At 37.6% G+C, this 19,142-nt stretch overlaps 1 protein-coding gene across 3 annotated transcripts in view; it reads left to right on the forward strand.

Moving 5' to 3' along the window:
- TNPO3 (transportin 3) overlaps positions 1-19,142 on the forward strand; it is a 100,611-nt gene that overhangs the window by 61,142 nt on the left and 20,327 nt on the right. For all 3 annotated transcript variants that reach the window (XM_013990808.2, XM_021079117.1, XM_013990809.2), the window contains 10 exons: positions 610-717; positions 2,382-2,473; positions 4,404-4,543; positions 6,881-7,072; positions 9,478-9,569; positions 10,583-10,659; positions 12,032-12,092; positions 13,143-13,283; positions 16,020-16,136; positions 17,740-17,834. In XM_013990808.2, coding sequence (XP_013846262.1) covers positions 610-717; positions 2,382-2,473; positions 4,404-4,543; positions 6,881-7,072; positions 9,478-9,569; positions 10,583-10,659; positions 12,032-12,092; positions 13,143-13,283; positions 16,020-16,136; positions 17,740-17,834 — 1,115 coding nt within the window. The remainder of the gene's footprint in view (positions 1-609; positions 718-2,381; positions 2,474-4,403; positions 4,544-6,880; positions 7,073-9,477; positions 9,570-10,582; positions 10,660-12,031; positions 12,093-13,142; positions 13,284-16,019; positions 16,137-17,739; positions 17,835-19,142) is intronic.

A 19,142-nucleotide genomic window follows, 5' to 3' on the forward strand; every position in this document is an offset into this window, starting at 1 on the left:
ATCGAACCCAAGTCCTCGTGGATCCTAGTTGGGTTTGTTAACTGCTGAGCCACAATAGGAACTCCGATCTCTGTGTTTTTTCATGAAAATTTCAAATATACAACAAAGGTGCATTAATTTTATAGTGAATATCTATATACGTACTACCTAAATTCTACCATTAATATTATTCCTGTCTTACGTATCTATTCACCTATATAAAATTATTTTTAAAGTCTTAAATTCTATTCTGTGTCTAGTTACTGTGATAAAGGTTGATTTTGGTAGCTCTGGAACCATAAAACTTTAGAGGCTAACTCAGTAATAAAAAGCTAGACCTTATCTAGGTAGCCTTATAAACTCTTAAATTATCACTTTTTCTAGGTCACTTCCCATCCTTATCACTCCAAATTTTTCCAACAACAGGGCAAGATGTAGCTTGGACATGCTTAAAAAAAAGAAGAGTTTCTCATAGGAAAGGTAGAGAATAGGTTGTATTGTAATTTAGACTATTTATCTTTTGTTCATTGGGACTGGACTGCTTAATGGCTTTTTTATTCTTGATTATATAGAAGTCAGTGGAAGCTGTAGTGAGTTTAAAACAAATGTTAACCTGATTTGAATTTTTAGGAGGGGGTTCCTGAGGAGACTGATGACTTTGGGGAGTTTCGGATGAGAGTGTCAGACCTGGTGAAAGACTTGATTTTCTTGATTGGGTCTATGGAGTGTTTTGCTCAGGTGAGCCCGTTTGGAGATTCTTTCCAGTTTTACTGATCATTTTAATTTTGTTCACTTCTGTGTCTTCTCTAAGTGTTCCATCTTTTTCTTCAATCTCAATGGCGAAATGGGATAGTAGATATGCAAGTGCCTAGCACACTGCCTGGCATATAGTAGCTGTATTTACTTAGTATTTTGCAAGCCAATTGCAGTGAATGGTTCAGTTATGGTTTACTCTATTACTCTTGCTAGTGAGAGCTGTTCTACTTGTTCAGTTGGAATGGAAGATCACAGATAAACCTAAAAGCCCCCAAGATACTTATAGGGAATTTGGACCTAGCCAGGAAAAATAGGCAAGTTTCTCTGCTTTAATGTATCAACTCCTGGCAACTCTTAGTTATTTGGCATTTATTTCCTTTGCTCATACTGAACGGTTAGATTGCTTTGCCGTTTCATCTCAGAGGTGACTATGCTAGAGTAGAAGAGTCATGGTGCTGTGATTTTCCTGACAGTAACGTTTTACCTCCGAAGACTGCAGTCATCACCATTCCACATCACTTAACATGAGCTTAATTTTGGGTGGTTTTCATATTGCTGGATCATGCTCTGAACCCTGAAATACTAGTTTTGATGCTTTGTCAGCAATACTGAACTAACCTAATTTGGGGGGGTGGTAACCCAGATATTTTGTGTATTTGGGGACATCGTCTGATCTAGAAAGTGTTACTAGGATTATAACTTTTTCTTTATATTAAGCAGAGTATGTTTGTTGACCTAACTACAGAGAATTGGGGATTCTTAGAAAGCAGATTTGGTGAGATCCCCAGATCACAGGCAGATGACCTGTGATCAGATTTCAAGTCTTGTCTCACTGGCTCAGTGGCTTTAAACAAGTTGGTTGTTCTTCTCCAGACGTCAGCCCACAAATATACATAAATTATCTGTCTTGTCCAAGATAAGACACCAATCTCATGAGATGTTCTTTACTAGAAAAAGTAGTTATGTCAATTAAAATTGAAAAAAGAAATAGTATTATTAAAAGCTCTGTGAAGTCCCATTATAAGAGAATTGTTTATCTTACCTAGCAGTGTGTTATTTGACTACAGAAATCTTATTTAGACTAACACCCAGTCACATTCCACTGAGGGTTGCCCCTGGGATATTTCTGGACATCTCTGAGTATTCTGCTTGCCACTCCTCCTCCCCCTCACAGACATGGTATTGTAATGGGTATTTCAAAACAGCTACTTTTCAGGAATTTATACTGTTAGTGTTGATGCAGACAAGTAGTTAAAAAAATAGAAATGTAAAGCCAGTGCGTATACAGAGGTTTTACGTTATATCTCAAATTTAAGTGTGTTTATTAGTTAGTATCAGGACCAGGAAAAGACACTCATGTAGTATGTCTTGTTTTTCCCATGATACTCATTTTGTGGAGGTAGGTGATAATCTTGATATACTGTAGAGGACCTAAATGGGTTTGTTTCAGATATTAAACTAGTATTACTTAGAGTTAGTGAAGATTTGAAAAATGAAAATACTCTCCCCTGGCTCTGAGAGATCATTACATTTAGAAACAAGGGGCTAGATTTATTTTAACTAACAGGATTTTTTGTTTTGTTTTGTTTTGGAATTCTATTCTGTTTTCCTTTTAATGGATCCATAATCCACCTCTTCTTCTCTAGTTATATTCTACTCTGAAAGAAGGCAACCCACCCTGGGAGGTGACAGAAGCGGTTCTCTTTATCATGGCTGCTATAGCAAAGAGTGTTGATCCGTGAGTGTCTAATAAGTCTTTTGCTGGGAACTCTTAATATCAGAGGAAGGAAAATTATGCCATTTTTTCCATATGGTATATGTTTGGAAACTCTTAGAATTTCTATAATATTGTCTAGTTTACTTCTGGAGTCTAGTCCAGAGTAGCATGCATTGCTGATATCCATGTTTTAACCACATATCCTAGAGTTAAAATTATTTTGTTCTCGATGCTAGGAAAAGAATGCTGATTTATTTTTCCAACCGAGGCGCCCTTGTGAAAGTTGGTATAATCGAACATTTGTTAGATTGTTAAATTGTTGGCACTTACTTAAAAGCAATTGAATAGGCCCTAATCGTGCTCTGTTTTTGTGACCTTGGGTAAGTTATCCTTACAAATATTTAATTATGTTTTTCTCTTTTTTTTCTATCTTGGAGAATCATTTGTGAGTTTCAGAGAGGCAAGTCATAGGCACCATTTCACTTGCAAGAATAGCAAAATCTAAAGGACAGTTACTATTTTTGTTATTGCCATGGGCAATTTTTAATTATTAGAATTTGACTTTGTAATTGCTTAGCGTAGAAATTCTATGAATCCCTAAAAATGGAATTTACTTTGTGCTGTGAGTTTATAAATAGATGCTAATATCTGTCAAGTTTTCCTGTATTGTAATCAGATGCCTGCAGTTGAGCTCTCTATCCAGGGCCTTGGTTGGAGAGATGGTTAAGGCATGTATTTATAAAATGTACAGTGCTTCTTAGCTGACTTTCAGGGTCTAGTCAATGAAATCTTTTGTATTGTTTCAAATCCAGCAAATATTTAAAGAGATAGAGTAGGTCTGTTTTTCTCTATTAAGAAGTTTTGGTCCTGAATCACATATCCTATTCTTCGCTCTTAAACCCATTTCGATGTCTTTTGGAATGTTCAGTAACAGTCTGAAGATTATTAAAATTACCAATAGTTTAACTAATATATGTTGGCATGAGAAAGGATGGGTAGAGTCTCAATGATAAGCTTAGTGCCCTCAAGAAACATAAGGCATAAATGAGAGAAGATTTTATTTTGTTTTTTGTTTACCACATTTCAAGCCAACTGCATGATTATAGTTTTTTTTAGTGTATAAAGGACTTAATCGACTTAGTTTGTCAACAAACTAAGGATTGCGCTTGTGCTAATCCAGGATTTATTTATGTTTTAAACATTTTTCATTTCTGGATTATGTTCTACCACTTTGGGGGCATCCTCCACTCTGCTTAAAAGAACCTCAGCCGGTATTCTTGGGGAATGGAAAAAAACAAAAGGAAAGGGGAAAAGTAAATTCATGGAGCTGTGGAAAGCATTTGGATAACTTTAATTTTTCTCATGTTCTAAGTCAGGGCATGTTTGCCTATTCCTGCAGCTTGTGTTCTTGTTTAGTTAGTGAGCTGGCCTACCCCTGCTTACCTGTTCTTAAGTTTCCACTGTCCAGCTGTAAGAATCTTTTTGGAGAATTACAACTAGTAGCAAGTGGTTGATGATAATTAGCCATTCAGCAATATTTATTTATTGAGTGCCCACTATGTGCCAGGCACTGTTCTAGGTGCTGCAGATACAGGAATAAATAAAATGGATTTATTAAAAGAAGACATTCATCCACAGTAAATCCCTGCCTCTCCAATTTGAAGAGCCTTATTTGTGATAGCAGGATTTGTCTTTAGACACTTCACTGATATTCAGAAGATTAGGAGCAGTATGCTTCTCACCTGAAACAATGATATCTTCCATTTCTGTCTTTCCCCCCTTTTTGAGGATTTAAAAAACTTTTGTACCAAGCGTTAAAGCACTTTTATCCAAATGGTTATTTATTTAGAAAGAAACACTTGAGCAATGATTTGTGTCATTGCAGCCTATTATTTGGCCAGAACCTAACCTCTGAAGTCAGTAACTGTGAGTACTTGCCTTCTAAACTTAGGGAGAACAATCCAACACTCGTGGAGGTCCTAGAAGGAGTTGTCCGTCTCCCAGAGACTGTACACACAGCTGTGCGATACACCAGCATTGAACTGGTTGGAGAGATGAGTGAAGTGGTCGATCGAAATCCTCAGTTCCTTGGTATGTGTGAACACTCCTCTCTGCAGCTGCTGCTTCTGATTTTTCTGATGTCCTCCTCCTTCCTCTCTCTTACTTTTGCCCTCGTTTTCCTACTTTCTCTTTTATTGTTAGGTAGCATGCTTCTAGACACTGAAACTAAACATTATGAGTTGTTGCTTAGTTGCTAGAACATTTTATAATCTGATCGGACTGGAGAAAGGATTTTTGAAAGATTAGATCTCTAGATAGAGAAGCAGTTTGCTGCCAGTACTCTGCTTCAGCATAAATATTTCTCTTTGTTAGACTTTGGTATATACTTGAGCTAATCAGACTGTCCTGTATTTCTACCCTAGAAGCTGCTAAAAGGCTGAAGCAAAGGGGAGGGTATTTCAGTGTTAAATACACACCTCACTTAAAAACTGATAATTGTTACTGAAACTAAATAGAAACGTATTAAAACAATGATTGTTGAGTTATTTAACTTCCAGCTGCCCTTACTGACTTGAAAGAATAACTGGAGATCATATAAAATAATTGGAAGTAAATAAGGAAACTGAAATCCAGAAAGACTAAATAATTTAATTTTTCCAGATATATATATTAAGACCCCCAACATTCAAGACTATTCTGAAAATTTTAAGAATCTTCAAATTTGTGAATATCATTGTTTGCTATGCTGTGCTTATCTTTATTACCACCTTTTAACTTTTACACATGATCTTTTTTTACTGACTGAAACTCTTATTTAAAAAGTGCTGTGTGTTTCTATTTTCTTGTGTATACAGACATGATGGATATGCTTACATCATAGCTGAACCACTTGCACATTCAACATACCATTTAAAAATTTTTTCAAGGAGTTCCCATTCTGGCTCAGCAAGTTATGAACTCGACTAGTATCCATGAGGATGCAGGTTCCATCCTTTGCTCAGTCGGTTAAGGATCGCCATGTGCTGCAGTTTAGATCACAGATATGGCTCGGATCTAGCGTTGCTGTGGCGTAGGCCAGCGGCTACAGCTCCGATTCAGCCCCTAACCTGGGAACTTCCATATGCTGCAAGTACAGCCCTAAAAAGCAAAAAATTTAAAAAAAAATTTTTTTTGCAAAATACTTATTTTCTAATTCTTAAATTTCTTCACTTCCATTATCTGCCTCAACATTTGGCTTTCTCTTCTGAACGATTTTTCCACAGAGAAACAAAGTGGATTTATTTGTTAAGACTTATCTTTCAGTACCTCCTTTCAGTATCTCAGTCAAATTTATGCCTGAGTTAGAAGACAAATTGCTGCATGTTCATACTTAGTCTAGAATAGTCAAAACCACAGATACTTAGTTTGAGAATCATTGAAGCATATAACATTAGAGTTGCTTGGGTGAAGTTTTAGATTCTTGTTCTTCTGATTCCCATGCTAAACAAGCTTTTTTTTTGGCCATACCCATGGCATGCAGAAGTTCCTGGTCCAGGAATTGAAACTGTGCTACAGCAGTGAGACCACCAGATCCTTAACCCACTGGATCACTAGGGAAATCCGACAGGCTTTTTTTATTTAAATTAAGCAGGGGTTCATGCTGGATTGATGCATTGTTTTCATCATTAAACTAGATATGGAGATAACTAAGGGCTTTCAGAGAGTATTTCTTTTATGGTTTGATATGGGCTTACTTTAAAGTACCGAGTGCTCTTTAACCATGTATGATTTCCGTAGAAAAACATTCTGATTTTTATGATGCAAGGTAAAGAATAACTAGGATGTATTTGCTTTGTCCAAACTCACCTATATATAATCAGTTTTCTTGGAACACTTACATTTGTTAAAAAATAAAATACAATTAATTCTTCTAGAAGTGCTAAAGATCTATCTGTGGTTTTAGGACCTTTTATAAAGAAGCAAGAATGAAAGTGTTAGCTTTAGATAACTCATTAATGTAGGCTTTTTTTTTTTTTTAATACAAAGTGATTAATCCCTGAGTGTAATGTTACTCTCTGAGCTTTACCTTCTTTTTTTACATTTCCCTGTTCTTAATACTTGGATGATCATGTCCACCTGGTTTCAAACTGAGTCAGTGATTTTCAGACAGTGTTCTGTGTGTGAAGCTCTACCAACAAGCAGCAGTTGATTTCCATGAGGAAAGAAATGGAAGATAAACAGTGGGGCTCAGCGCTCCTTGTCACTATTTGTCAGTGAGATCAGCTCCATTTAATATTTTTTTATACTATGAGGTTTAAACGCATTTCATTTTTTTTTTTTTTAATGGTTCTTCTGCTTAAAAAGGGAATGTAAACCTTTGTTCTAACAAACTAAATGTTTCTCTTGAGTTTCAAGTATGTAATCTTTATGTATGGCTTTTCTCCTTAGACCCTGTGTTGGGCTATTTGATGAAAGGCCTGTGTGAAAAGCCTCTGGCTTCTGCTGCAGCCAAAGCCATTCATAACATTTGCTCTGTCTGCCGAGATCACATGGCTCAGCACTTTAATGGACTCCTGGAGATCGCCCGTTCCCTTGATTCCTTCATGTTGTCTCCAGAAGCTGCTGTGGGCTTACTAAAAGGTAATTTACTTAAGATGTTAAGGAGGAACAGTCTCTAAACCACTTCTGGGAGTTCTCATATCAATTATATCCCAGTGTTTTCATTGCAGTTTACTCAGTGATAGGGAAGGTCACTCAGAGGGGATGGTGTTAATTACATATGCATGCGTTCTTAGAATATTTTAAGGCTCTATAACTTCAAAGTTCTTACAGTGTTTATAGCACAAACCTAGATTTTGGGTGAAACATTGCAACCAAACATAGTTCCTTTTTGAGTTGGGGGAAAGAATAAACATGGAGACCAAATAAGCATTCTTGTACCGAAGAGGTAAGTGGAAATCTAAAAGTAATGTGCGTGGATTAGTCCTATAACTAGAAGTGAAGAGTCCTGGTTGCTTAGTGGTCTGAGTAATCTGATTGTTGACAGTTTGCTGGCTCCTAGAAAGAAAACACTTTCTAACCCATACTTTCTGAAAACAAATCAGGGTGTCCTGTGAGATAGTAAAATCCTTTCAACTGGTCATTTAGAAGGGATTGGGGTATATCAAGTAAGAGATTGGGTAGTACAACTGTGCAGTGTCTTTTAAGCCTCCGTGAGTGGCACACAGCCTTGGCCAGATTGAATGACTATTACATGTGAACTAACTCTGTTCTTTCTCACTTCTGTGATCAGTCAGGTTCCCTATCAGCTGATAAAACTATGCATTTTCGTTTTCTTCTTTTTTGGCTCTCCCATGGCATATGGAGTTCCCAAGCCAGGGATCAGATCTGAGTCACAGTTGCAACCTAAGCCACAGCTGCGGCAGGCAATGCTGGATCCTTAACCCACTGGGCCAGGGATCGAATCTGTGTCCCAGTGCTCCCAAGACACTGCCAATTGCATTGGGCCACAGCAGAAACTCCTAACTATGCATTTTCAAGACATATTTTATTTTTCCTTTTTTGCTTTTGGCCATGCCTGACTCAGGCAGAAGTTCATGCCACAACAGCTGCTGGAGCCATGGTGGTGAAAATGCCTGATCCTTAACCATTAGGCCACCAGGAAACTTCCCAAGATAGATTTTCTTTTTGAAGCATGGGTTTTTGCTCCTTTTCTTTGTAAGCATAGATTACGAGCCATTAAATCATTTTCTTTTCTTTCTTTCTTTCTTTTTTTTTTTTTAAATGGCTGCACCTGAAGCCTATGGAAGTTCCGAGGCTAGGGGATGAATTGGAGCTGCAGCTGCAGGCCTATGTCACAACCACGGCAACACTGGATCAGAGCCCCATCTGTGGTCTACGCTGCATCTTCGAAGCAATGCTGGATCCTTAACCCACTGAGTGAGGCCAGGGATTGAACCCGAATCCTCATGGACACTATGTTGGTTTCTTAACCTGCGAGCCACAACTGGAACTCCCAGTGTCAGATATTCTTAACTATCGCTAGTAGGTATTACTGTCATCTTGTCATTTTTTAGTGAAATTTAACCTTGATGGCAAAGTAACATCTAACCTCTAATAGAATGTGACATCACAGTTATACAGTGGTATCTTCTACATATAGAAAACTTTAGTAACATTCTTTTCTGTAGGGATGAATTAACAGGAAAAAAATATTATTTGTTAGATTTTATCCCCCTAGTTTTAAATGAAAGTCTAACTCACCCATGGTTTATAGACTGTAAAGAAAAATTGTTCAGTTTTTTATTCAAATTTGAAGGTTTGTAGATTGATTGTGGATTTATTCTGTTGAATAAAATTTCAGGAGATGGGAGGCTGAGTAGAAAGGGGGGGGGTCTGGGCCTTCTACCCCCACTTTAACCTAACTATCCCCCTTTTTTTTTAAACCTACTTATTGGCATTCCTATTTAAGGTTTCATTTGGGAGAAAAAGGGAGAGGAGAGATTTTTGCAACTCTTTAATTTTTAAAAGAAAGACAAACTTAACTGTTATTTTTCTGTTCAGAATACTCAATTTACAGATAAGGAAACTGGATGCCCTGAGAGTGTGCCTTACCTAGTTCATGGAGTCTGTTGTGGTGAACTAGAGTTAAATCTTTAATTTTACTCCATTCTTCAAAAAAAAAAAAAAAATTATGTCCCTGTTTCTCACACTTCTCTGGTGTTAGGAATTGTCTCTGTTGCTTATCAAAAATGAAGACGGTCCTTGACCCACTGAATCTCTGAGAAGTTTGAGAGCCATTGTACTATGCTATATTAAAATAGCTTTGACATGACAATGTGAAAATCAGTATGGTCTTCTAAGCCAAGTAAAGAAAAACCATACAGCAATCATTGATGACAAAACAAAAAATTTAAAAAATAATAGTGCTGATCTTTTAAAAGAATAGAACCAGTCTGGCTTTTCTGTTAGCCGTATGATGTAGACCAGTAAATTCCTCAATTCAGTTTTTATTTTCTTTGTTTGTATCTTCCTTTGTCTTTCAGGAACAGCGCTTGTCCTAGCCAGATTACCCTTGGATAAGATTACTGAATGTCTTAGTGAACTATGTTCTGTTCAGGTTATGGCATTGAAAAAGGTGAGTCCAGTTAGGTAACGGGTGAAGCAAATATAACATGTTTACATGTTAGAAAGGAAAAGACAAAATTATTTATTTGCAGGTAGTCTTCAGTCTATCTAGAAAAACCAAGAGAATGAACTAAGAAGTTATAATAATAAGTTTATTCAAGTAGCTGTATATATGGAATAAGTATTCCAAGATCAATAGATTTTCACTGGTACTATTTAAAAGACAGAATGAGGAAACACCATTTAAGTTAACAACCAAAACCATAGCCTAGTATGTTACCTTGAAGAGTGTTGTAAAGATGTCAACTCTTCTCAAATTACATTTATGGTATAGGAGCAATGAATATACCAATGGGATTTTTAGGAGAACCTGAAATGATTCTCAAGTTTATCTCTAATGATATGCTGGTAGAAGGATCTAAGAAATTTTAGGAAAGAAGAATAGAGTCAACTTGTCTTATCTCTAAAAGTATATTATAAAACTATATAATTTTGAAGCTTTATATTATAAAAGTATAATGTAAATATAATCTATATTATACAATATATAATCATATAGTCTATATTATAATGTACAATGTCTATATTATCCTAATTATTATAAAAGTAAATGGGGAAAAATTAAATGATACTGTTTTCCACTCCACAGTCATCATGTAGTAAAAAGTAATAGGCAGTCTTGGCCAGGATGTAGTAAGGTGGAGAAAAAAATAATTTGATAATATAAATTTAAAAGTTTTTACCATTTTGAGTAACTTTGAGGAATCCATTAAAAGGAAATAATCAGAGATTGACACAAGGGTGATGTTGCAATGTTTGCTGTAGGCTGGTGTGTTTAATTGACTGGATGTTAATATCTCTCTTACTGTATAACTGGGTCACTTTGCTGTACAGCAGAAATTGACAGAACATTGTAAATCAACTATAATTTAAAAAAAGAAAAAAAAAACTGTAAAAAAAACTGAAAAAAACTGTATAATTTCAACACACATGACACAAACAAAATCTCTCTTATCTCTTTAGCTGTTGTCTCAGGAGCCCAGCAATGGCATATCCTCAGATCCCACCGTGTTCTTAGATCGCCTTGCAGTAATATTTAGGTAAGAAGGGAGATGCCAAATTCCTATCCTGGGTTAAAAGCTCAAATGAGACCATTATGTATTAAAGTAAGATAGTGTTTTTTTTTCCCCCCAACTTCATAGTACCCACTGTAAGCTCCTTCTGTTAGATTAATATAGGCTCATTACAATTTTAAAGGCAAAATCTAAGAATTTATTTTTGGTAGACCTTTGTCAAAAGACCCTTTAAAATATAATTACTTCTTTTGGTCTCTGGATCAGTGATTCTCAAACTTTAACCTGCATCAGCATTGCCTATAGTACTTACCAAAGCACAGATTGCTAGGTCCTATCCACAGAGTGTCTAATGGATTGGATCTTGGACAGGACCCAAGAATTTACATTTCTAATAAGTTCCCAGATGCTGTTACTTATTATTCCAAGGAGCACACTTTCAGAATCATTGCTATGTAATATATACATGCAAAAAAAATAAGCCTCTTAAGTGACCAGGTGAAATTAAACTTTCTTTGCTGTCAGGTCAGGAGGATTTATTACTTAAAAAAGCATTAGAGGGAATTCCCGTCGTGGCGCAGTGGTTAACGAATCCGACTAGGAACCATGAGGTTGTGGGTTCCATCCCTGCCCTTGCTCAGTGGGTTAAGGATCCGGCGTTGCCATGAGCTGTGGTGTACGTCGCAGACACAGCTCTGATCTGGCATTGCTGTGGCTATGGTGTTGGCTGGCAGCTACAGCTTCAATTAGACCCCTAGCCTGGGAATCTCCATAGGCTGTAGGTACAGCCCTAAAACGCCCCCCCCAAAAAAAAGAATTTTTGTTTTTTTCTTCCCTGCCTTCCTTCAAATTTGTGGATTCTGGAACTAGATAGATAGTTTGATTTGGCAAATCATGGGTGGGCCCGTATTGTGTGTCATTGCCTTCAGGCTAGAACCATGAGGAAGATTTTTGGTAGACTAGAGTTCTTAAAGCTTTTGCCTTCTAATGCTGGGAATGAAGCAGTCTTAGATTTCTCATAGTGCACTGACACAACCTCAATATATTTTTTATTAATTTGGAAGAAACCACATATTCAGTTTTATTAAGGGAAAAAAATGAAAAGGATAGTTGTAGTGTCCCTTGCCCACAGCCCATGTACCGAGTTGGATTGAATTTACATGTTATAGTGGCAGTGGCTTAAAGGAAAAAATTGAGAGGATGATTTAAAACTGTTTCTGTTTGAATGAAGTAGGAAGAAAAGATTATTGAGTTTTGAAAAAACCTTGACCTTATTTTTTTTCTTTTTTTCTTAATTGGTGAGAATGATACTGAGTAAGCTAGCAGGGATCGGGGGCTCTGGGTCTTTGATGAAATTAAAATTACTCTTTCATTAACTTGGACTTTTATCTTTCCCCAGACATACCAATCCCATTGTGGAAAATGGGCAGACTCATCCTTGCCAAAAAGTCATACAGGAAGTAAGTGTTAATGGATGCCTGTGGAACAAGGCTTTCTTCCTTTTTTCCTTACAAGGCTGTGGGTAACTAAAGTGAGAAGACACTGTCTCCTCTAGGTTCATCGGAGAACAATATCAGTTTGTTGATGTGGTTTAAATATCAGTGACAAGAGGAACAGAACCATCTAGGTTGATTTTCTTTCTTTCTTTTTTTTCTGTTTTTTTTTTTTTTTTTTTTTGGCTTCTCCTCATGGCATGTGGAAGTTCACAGCCAGGGAATGAACCTGTCCTGCAGTTGCAGCCTGCGCCACAGCTGTGGCAATGCTGGGTCTTTAACCCACTGTGCCACTTGGGAACTTCTAGATAAACACTTTTGATTTTAGATTTGGTAAGAAAACAGGCGGTGCAGAAATGCACTGAAAGTCCAGAGAAGTAGGGAGAGATTAACTGTGTTAATCTTAGAATTACTGAGAGGCCTGATTGATACTGGCAAAATATTTTTGACAAAGCCCATTAACTGCTATAGCTTTAGTTTCTCTTTGATAATGTGCTTCTTTTATAACTTTAAAGCTGAGGATTGGTTGGCATGTTTTGAGAAGTGCTTTTCAGACTTCAGAGGGGAAACATCAAATATCTTAAATGTTAAATGGTATCAAATATTGCCATTTCCTTAACTCTGGTCCTTTTGTTCGAGGTCTTCCAACTTTTTGGAACTGTCATTATACATTTCCTCTTTTATATAACTCATTCTGATTCTTCCCCATCCTAAATCATAAAGAAAATGTATATCTTTGTCTTGTGGTAAAGTTAGAGATGCTCCTCTTCTGTTCTAAAGACTTGCTGTGCTTCGCTTAAGAAGTGGCTGTGTTTTAGTGATAGATGGTGTATTGAACCTCTGCGTGTATACACACACCCACTGACCAGAATCAGGCCATGTGTGTTCCTATAAAGAAAGCTTTTTCCAGATTGTTTAAAAGCCAAATCATTTGGTAAACTTGGGAGCTTTTTTTTCTTTTTCAGCTCTTAGTTGTTCATTATTTTCTTTCTTATGCTCTTTTCACTTTTGACTCAGATATGGCCAGTTTTATCTGAAACTCTAAATAAGCATCGGGCTGATAATCGGATTGTAGAGCGTTGTTGCAGGTGCCTCCGTTTTGCTGTTCGCTGTGTAGGCAAAGGATCTGCAGCTCTACTTCAGCCACTGGTCACACAGGTAAGTTCTGTCCAAGAAGGAAAATGTAAAGCATACAGAATTTGAAATCAGAGTACTTAGAGCAGAAACTCTGCTGATGAAATGAAACATTCGTATTTACTAAATACAAAGTAAAAAAATATTTGAAAAAAGGTAGGTAGTGCCTATGGTAGGTTTATTTGTATAAGGCAGATATCCTGCAATCTGTTCTATATAGTGATAGTCTAAATAGCAACACATTTCAATATGAAATTAGGAAAAGAGAATATCTTTAATACTCAGCTCTTATATATCAGTGCTTGTGCATTTTATATTAATTTCCTTTTAAAAACTATGCTAAGTCAAACTTTGCTATTTCTGGCCCAAAGAGATTTTTCTTTTCTTCACCATAGTTTGTTGTTCGTATAAGCCTCTTATTTGTCAAGAAATACATTTGACTCTTGTAGTCACCAAGATTGGTATGTAATTATGATGGTGTGACTCAATGTATATGGTTCTCTGAGATCATTTTCGCAGCTGGAACTATGCTCTATGAGATGCCTATGACTACTGACTTAATACAGGAAGTAATTTGTTGGTGTTAACCTTATAGCAGAGCCAGGGTGAGATTTAGGCAAATAAATTGATGGAGGCAAGGCAACGTGCCAATCCTGCATTTTCAGGGCACTTAGCAAGTACCTTCTCAAATTTTGCACTCTGCTTCGAGGAAAGCTACTGCAGAGCTGCAGGCTAGATCCCACCCACCAACCTGGGCAAGGCACGTAGTGGACTGACCCTGACAGTGAGTGTCCCCTAGTTCTGCACCTCAGATGCCTTGCTCTTTTTTTTTTTTTTTTTGTCTTTTTAGGGTCACACCCATGGCATATGGAGGTTCCCAGGCTAAGGGTCAAATTGAAGCCATAGCCACAGGCCTGTGCCACAGTCATGGCAGCACCAAAAGATTCCATGCTGTAAGTATTGTTTATTGGCCATTTTTGTGCTACAGTGGCAAAGTAGTCAGGAGGTTGTAAAGCCAGCCAGACTAAAACTTACACTTTTTGGCCCTTTAAGAAGTTTGCTGGAGTCCCCTTGCTGGCACAGCAGGTTAAGGATCCAGCATTGTCACTGCTGTGGCTCAGATTGCAGTTGTGGTGCAGGTTATGATCCCTGGCCCCAGAACTTCTCCATGCTGCAGAATTATTTAATGAATTTAAAGAATTATTTATTTATTTATTTAAATGATTCATTAAGTACACCATATAGTTTTGAGTATACAACACTGAACAGATTCTTGGCTCCCATTTCATGTTCTCATGGGCCAGTTAGACTACCCTTTAGCTCCCATATATATTGTTTTGTTTTGTTTTGTTTTGTTTTTTAGCCCCTGTATATATTGTGTTTATATAATAAGATCAACACACGTGTTGCAATAGGTTTTTTATGGGTTTTTTGTTTTTTTGCTTTTTGGGGTTGTGCATGCAACATATGGGAGTTCCTAGGCTAGGGGTCTAATTGGAGCTGCAGCTGCTGGACTGTGCCATAGCCACAGCAACACTGGATCCAAGCTGCATCTGCAACCTACACTGCAACGCCAGATCTTTAACCAACTGAGCGGGGCCAGGGATCAAACCCTCGTCCTCATGAGTTTGTTACTCCTGAGGGTTTATTACCTTGTTTGGGTTTGTTACCACTGAGCCACAATGGGGATGACTCTGAGGGTATTTTAAATGGATGGACAGTGGTCTCTTAATTTTTTAGAGAACAGTAGAATAAAAGTTCTAAACAAATCATTTAATTTAAATATTTATACTGTATTAAAATTTTTATTCTGCTGAGATCCAGATATCTTGGTAAGAAACATTGATTTTATAATAAAATTCATTGAATAATAAGAATTTAAAAAAAAGAAACATTGATTTTACTCAAAAGATTAAATAGAGGGGTTTAGAAACAACTCAAAATTTAATAAAGCTTTCACAGTCTCCTCTAAGATGATATTTGATCATTTGTCCCTGCTTTGGTTCTTTAAAGAAAAGAATTATCTGGAATTCCCTGGTGCCCTGGAGGTTAAGGATCTACATTGTGACTGTTGTGGCTCGGGTCACTGCCATGGTGCAGTTTCGATCCCTGACCCTGGGACTTCTGGATGCCACAGGTTCAGCCAAAAGCAGTAAGAATTATCTTTAGTAGTTCCCATTGTGGCTCAGTGGTTAACAAATCTCACTGGGAACCATGAGGTTACGGGTTCAATCCCTGGCCTTGCTCAGTGGGTTAAGGATCCGGTGTTGCCGTGGGCTGTGGTGTAGGTCGCAGACGCGGCTCGGGTCCCACGTGGCTGCGGCTGTGGCTTAGGCTGGCGGCTACAGCTCTGATTCGACCCCTGGCCTGGGAACCTCCATGTGCCAAGGGTGTGGCCCTAGAAAGACAAAAAGAAAAAAAAAGAATAATCTTTAATGCAAATAAGAGCAACCTGTAGGCTAGAAAATTTAGATGTTCTATGTTAGGGTTTTAACAAATATTATACAAGCTTTGGATATGAACACTTTAATGGTTCTAGCTTGAAGTATTATACAATTCTTACTGCATTGTTTTGGAAAGATAAAAGGTCAAAGGCTTAAAAGAACTCTAAATAGAGTACTTGAAATTATTGAGGAATTGAAGCCTATGTTTTTAAAAAATGTTGCCTATCTATCTCAGAATATCTTCCTCTAGACAGCTAGCTAAGCTGATTCTTTTTGAGGGCTGAAAAATTGAACTAACTGGTTTTTCCCTTGGCAGATGGTGAATGTTTACCATGTACATCAGCATTCCTGTTTCCTGTACCTTGGTAGTATCCTTGTGGATGAATATGGCATGGAAGAGGGCTGTCGGCAGGGACTACTAGACATGCTCCAGGTGTGTTTTCTGTGGGGAATATAGATGTGTTGGGCTTGGAGGGTCTAAAGGCCAGGCATTGTGTTCTTCACCATGTCTTTTTAAAAAAATTCTTTTCTTTGATTAAAGTATAGTTAATTTACAATGTTGTGCCACTTTCGGTGTGTACATTATGTTGTTAATTCTGTTGCTTCTTTATGTTTCTCTCCCAGTCATGATGATTTCCTAATAACATGAAAGTAGAACTACCTAGTGGTTCTCTGGACAGTAGACAGGCTTGCTTGGTAAAATGAGAGAGAGATTGACCACAGAAATGTGCTATTCCTTGCAGTTATTACAGCCTAATTTATGCCTTCCAGAAATAGGGTTTTTTGGGAAGGTAGGCAAATGGATTTTTTTTTTTTTTTTTTTTTTTTTCCTTTTTAGGGCCGTAGCTGCAGGATATGAAGTTCCCAGGCTAGGGGTCAAATCAGAGGTGCAGCTGTCAGCGTACACCACAGCCATAGCATTACCAGATCCTTAACCCACTGAGCAAGGCCAGGGATCAAACCCACATCTTCATAAATACTAGTCAGGTTCATTACCACTTAGCCATAACGGGAACTCCCGGCAAGTGGATTTAAATTAAAGGATTTGAAAGCTCAAGTATGATTCTGTTTTTAATTTCTTGCCTGGAACCCCCAATTAACTGGTTTACATAGCAGGGATATGGTCTTAAGATAAGTAGCAGGAAGTAGGAAAGGCTCCTGATCTGCTTCTTTTCCCTCCCTCCTAGTCATAGTGGAGAAAATACGTTAGGGGATTAAATCATATGCTGCTTTTCCCAAGATGTCTTTCCTTTTAAAACTGACATTTCATTATTGTTATTAAAACTTCATCTTCTCCCTTAGTGGACCAGACCATATCTAATGCATAAGCATTGTCTTCACTTTTAATAACTTCTAAAACTTTGAGGTGATATCTATCCAGTTTCATCAGCTAAAATCTATACCTCAACCCTTTCTGAAATGTTCTATGTGAAGACTGTGCCAACTAAGAAAGGCTTACATCCTTCCTTCCTTTCTTTTCTTTCTTTTTTTTTTTTTGGCTGCGCCCATGGCATCTGGAAGTTGCTGAGCCAGGGATCAGACCTGAGCCGCTAGTGACAACACTGGAACTTTAACCCGTTGCACCACAAAGGAACCCCTGTCTTCCCTTTCTTGATCTGATTCTCATTGAAGTTTTTTTTTTTTTTTTTTTTTTTTGGTCTTTTTGCTATTTCTTGGGCCACTCTTGCGGCATATGGAGGTTCCCAGGCTGGGAGTCGAATCGGAGCTGTAATTGCTGGCCTACGCCAGAGCCTCAGCAACTCGGGATCCAAGCCGCGTCTGCGACCCACACCACAGCTCACGGCAACGCTAGATCCTTAACCCACTGAGCAAGGCCAGGGATCGAACCCGCAACCTCATGGTTCCTAGTCGGATTCGTTAACCATTGTACCACGACGGGAACTCCTGATTCTCATTGAAGTCTTTTTCTTTTCTTATCTGTGCTTCCCTTCTCTTTGTATGTTATGCTATTTAGCAAGTCTCAATCCTGTGGCATTTATTTACAGGCATTTATTTTTAAATAACTTCTGTTTTAGGCACTGTGTATCCCCACCTTTCAGCTCTTAGAACAGCAGAATGGTCTTCAGAATCACCCTGACACCGTGGATGACTTATTCAGGCTAGCCACCAGGTCAGTGCTTCTGAAGGGCAGTCCCTTTCTTCTGCTGCTCTTCCCCATCACTGCTTAATCTTGTTACCTAACACGTAACTTCCCTTCTCTGTAAAATGAGGTAAGAAGAGTGGGTAGGTTAATGATTCATAACCCAAAAGTTAAATCGTGAAACAGAATATCTCCATAAGTGAAGAAGAGTTGGATGGGAGCAGGAGAAAGCATGAGTTCCTTTCATGAAGGTGGGTACACACCCAGGACAATAAAAATGAGCTGTCTAAGAACATTTGACTAGCCAGTCTCTAGAATCCTGTATAGTTTTAATATTTTATGCTACTATGATATCATGCTTAACTTAGCTCTTTCTTTGAGAAGCTTATCATCCTTTAGATACAATCATAGGCTTTTTTTTTTTTTTTTTTTTTTTTTTTTAATGGCTATACCTGAGGCATATTAAAGTTCCTAGGCCTGGGATTAAACCCATGTCTCAGCAGCAAGCTGAGCTACTGCAGTCAAATTCTTAACCTACTGCACCACAGCGGGAACGCCAAAAATTCTTAGGCTTGTAAGATGCCTTAGAAGTTACCTGGTACTGTACTTCCCAATTCTACCCCTAGCCTGCTACCCCCCACTTGTTCAAATTTCTTTTACATGTAACACTGACATTTGTATTTGTTCTGAGTCCCTAGCTCAGGAATTTGACCCCTATCCCTTGGTAAACATAAAAACATTATAAAATAATAAGCCATTATTAAATATATGTATTATATATGTAGTTATGTATTTTTATCATTTACAAATGTAAAGTGTTATTGACTATTTCATCTTAGGATTGAGTAATGAGCACCTTTTTTGGTTAGTTTTTAGACAAGTTAGAAAAACCTTATTTTGAGTTGGTGTGAGAGAATTGTTGGATGGGCTATCAGTCTGTTTTCACAGTGTGTTCCTTAAAAAATTAATCTCTGGAGATGCTCTTTACACAAATCGTTGCCTATTAAAATAAATTGGAAACAATATTTTATCTTTTCCTTGGAGATTCTTTAGGTACATTGGAGGATCTGAGAAAATTGAGTGGGACTTATAGAGAGTTCCCATATATTCCTAGCTTCCTCTCCCCTTGCCCCACAGTCTCCCTCAATATCAACATTCCTCACCAGAGTGGTCCATTCATTACAATTATAGAGTCTGTAGTTTACATTAGGGTTCTGTCTTGGTGGGTACTTTCTATATGGGTTTGGACAAATGTGTAATGACATAATAACATATACCCACTGTTAGTATCATACAGAATAGTTTCATTATCCTAAAAATCCTCTGTGCTTTACCTAT

Source organism: Sus scrofa, chromosome 18, assembly GCF_000003025.6.
Source record: "Sus scrofa isolate TJ Tabasco breed Duroc chromosome 18, Sscrofa11.1, whole genome shotgun sequence".
Taxonomy (NCBI): domain Eukaryota; kingdom Metazoa; phylum Chordata; class Mammalia; order Artiodactyla; family Suidae; genus Sus; species Sus scrofa.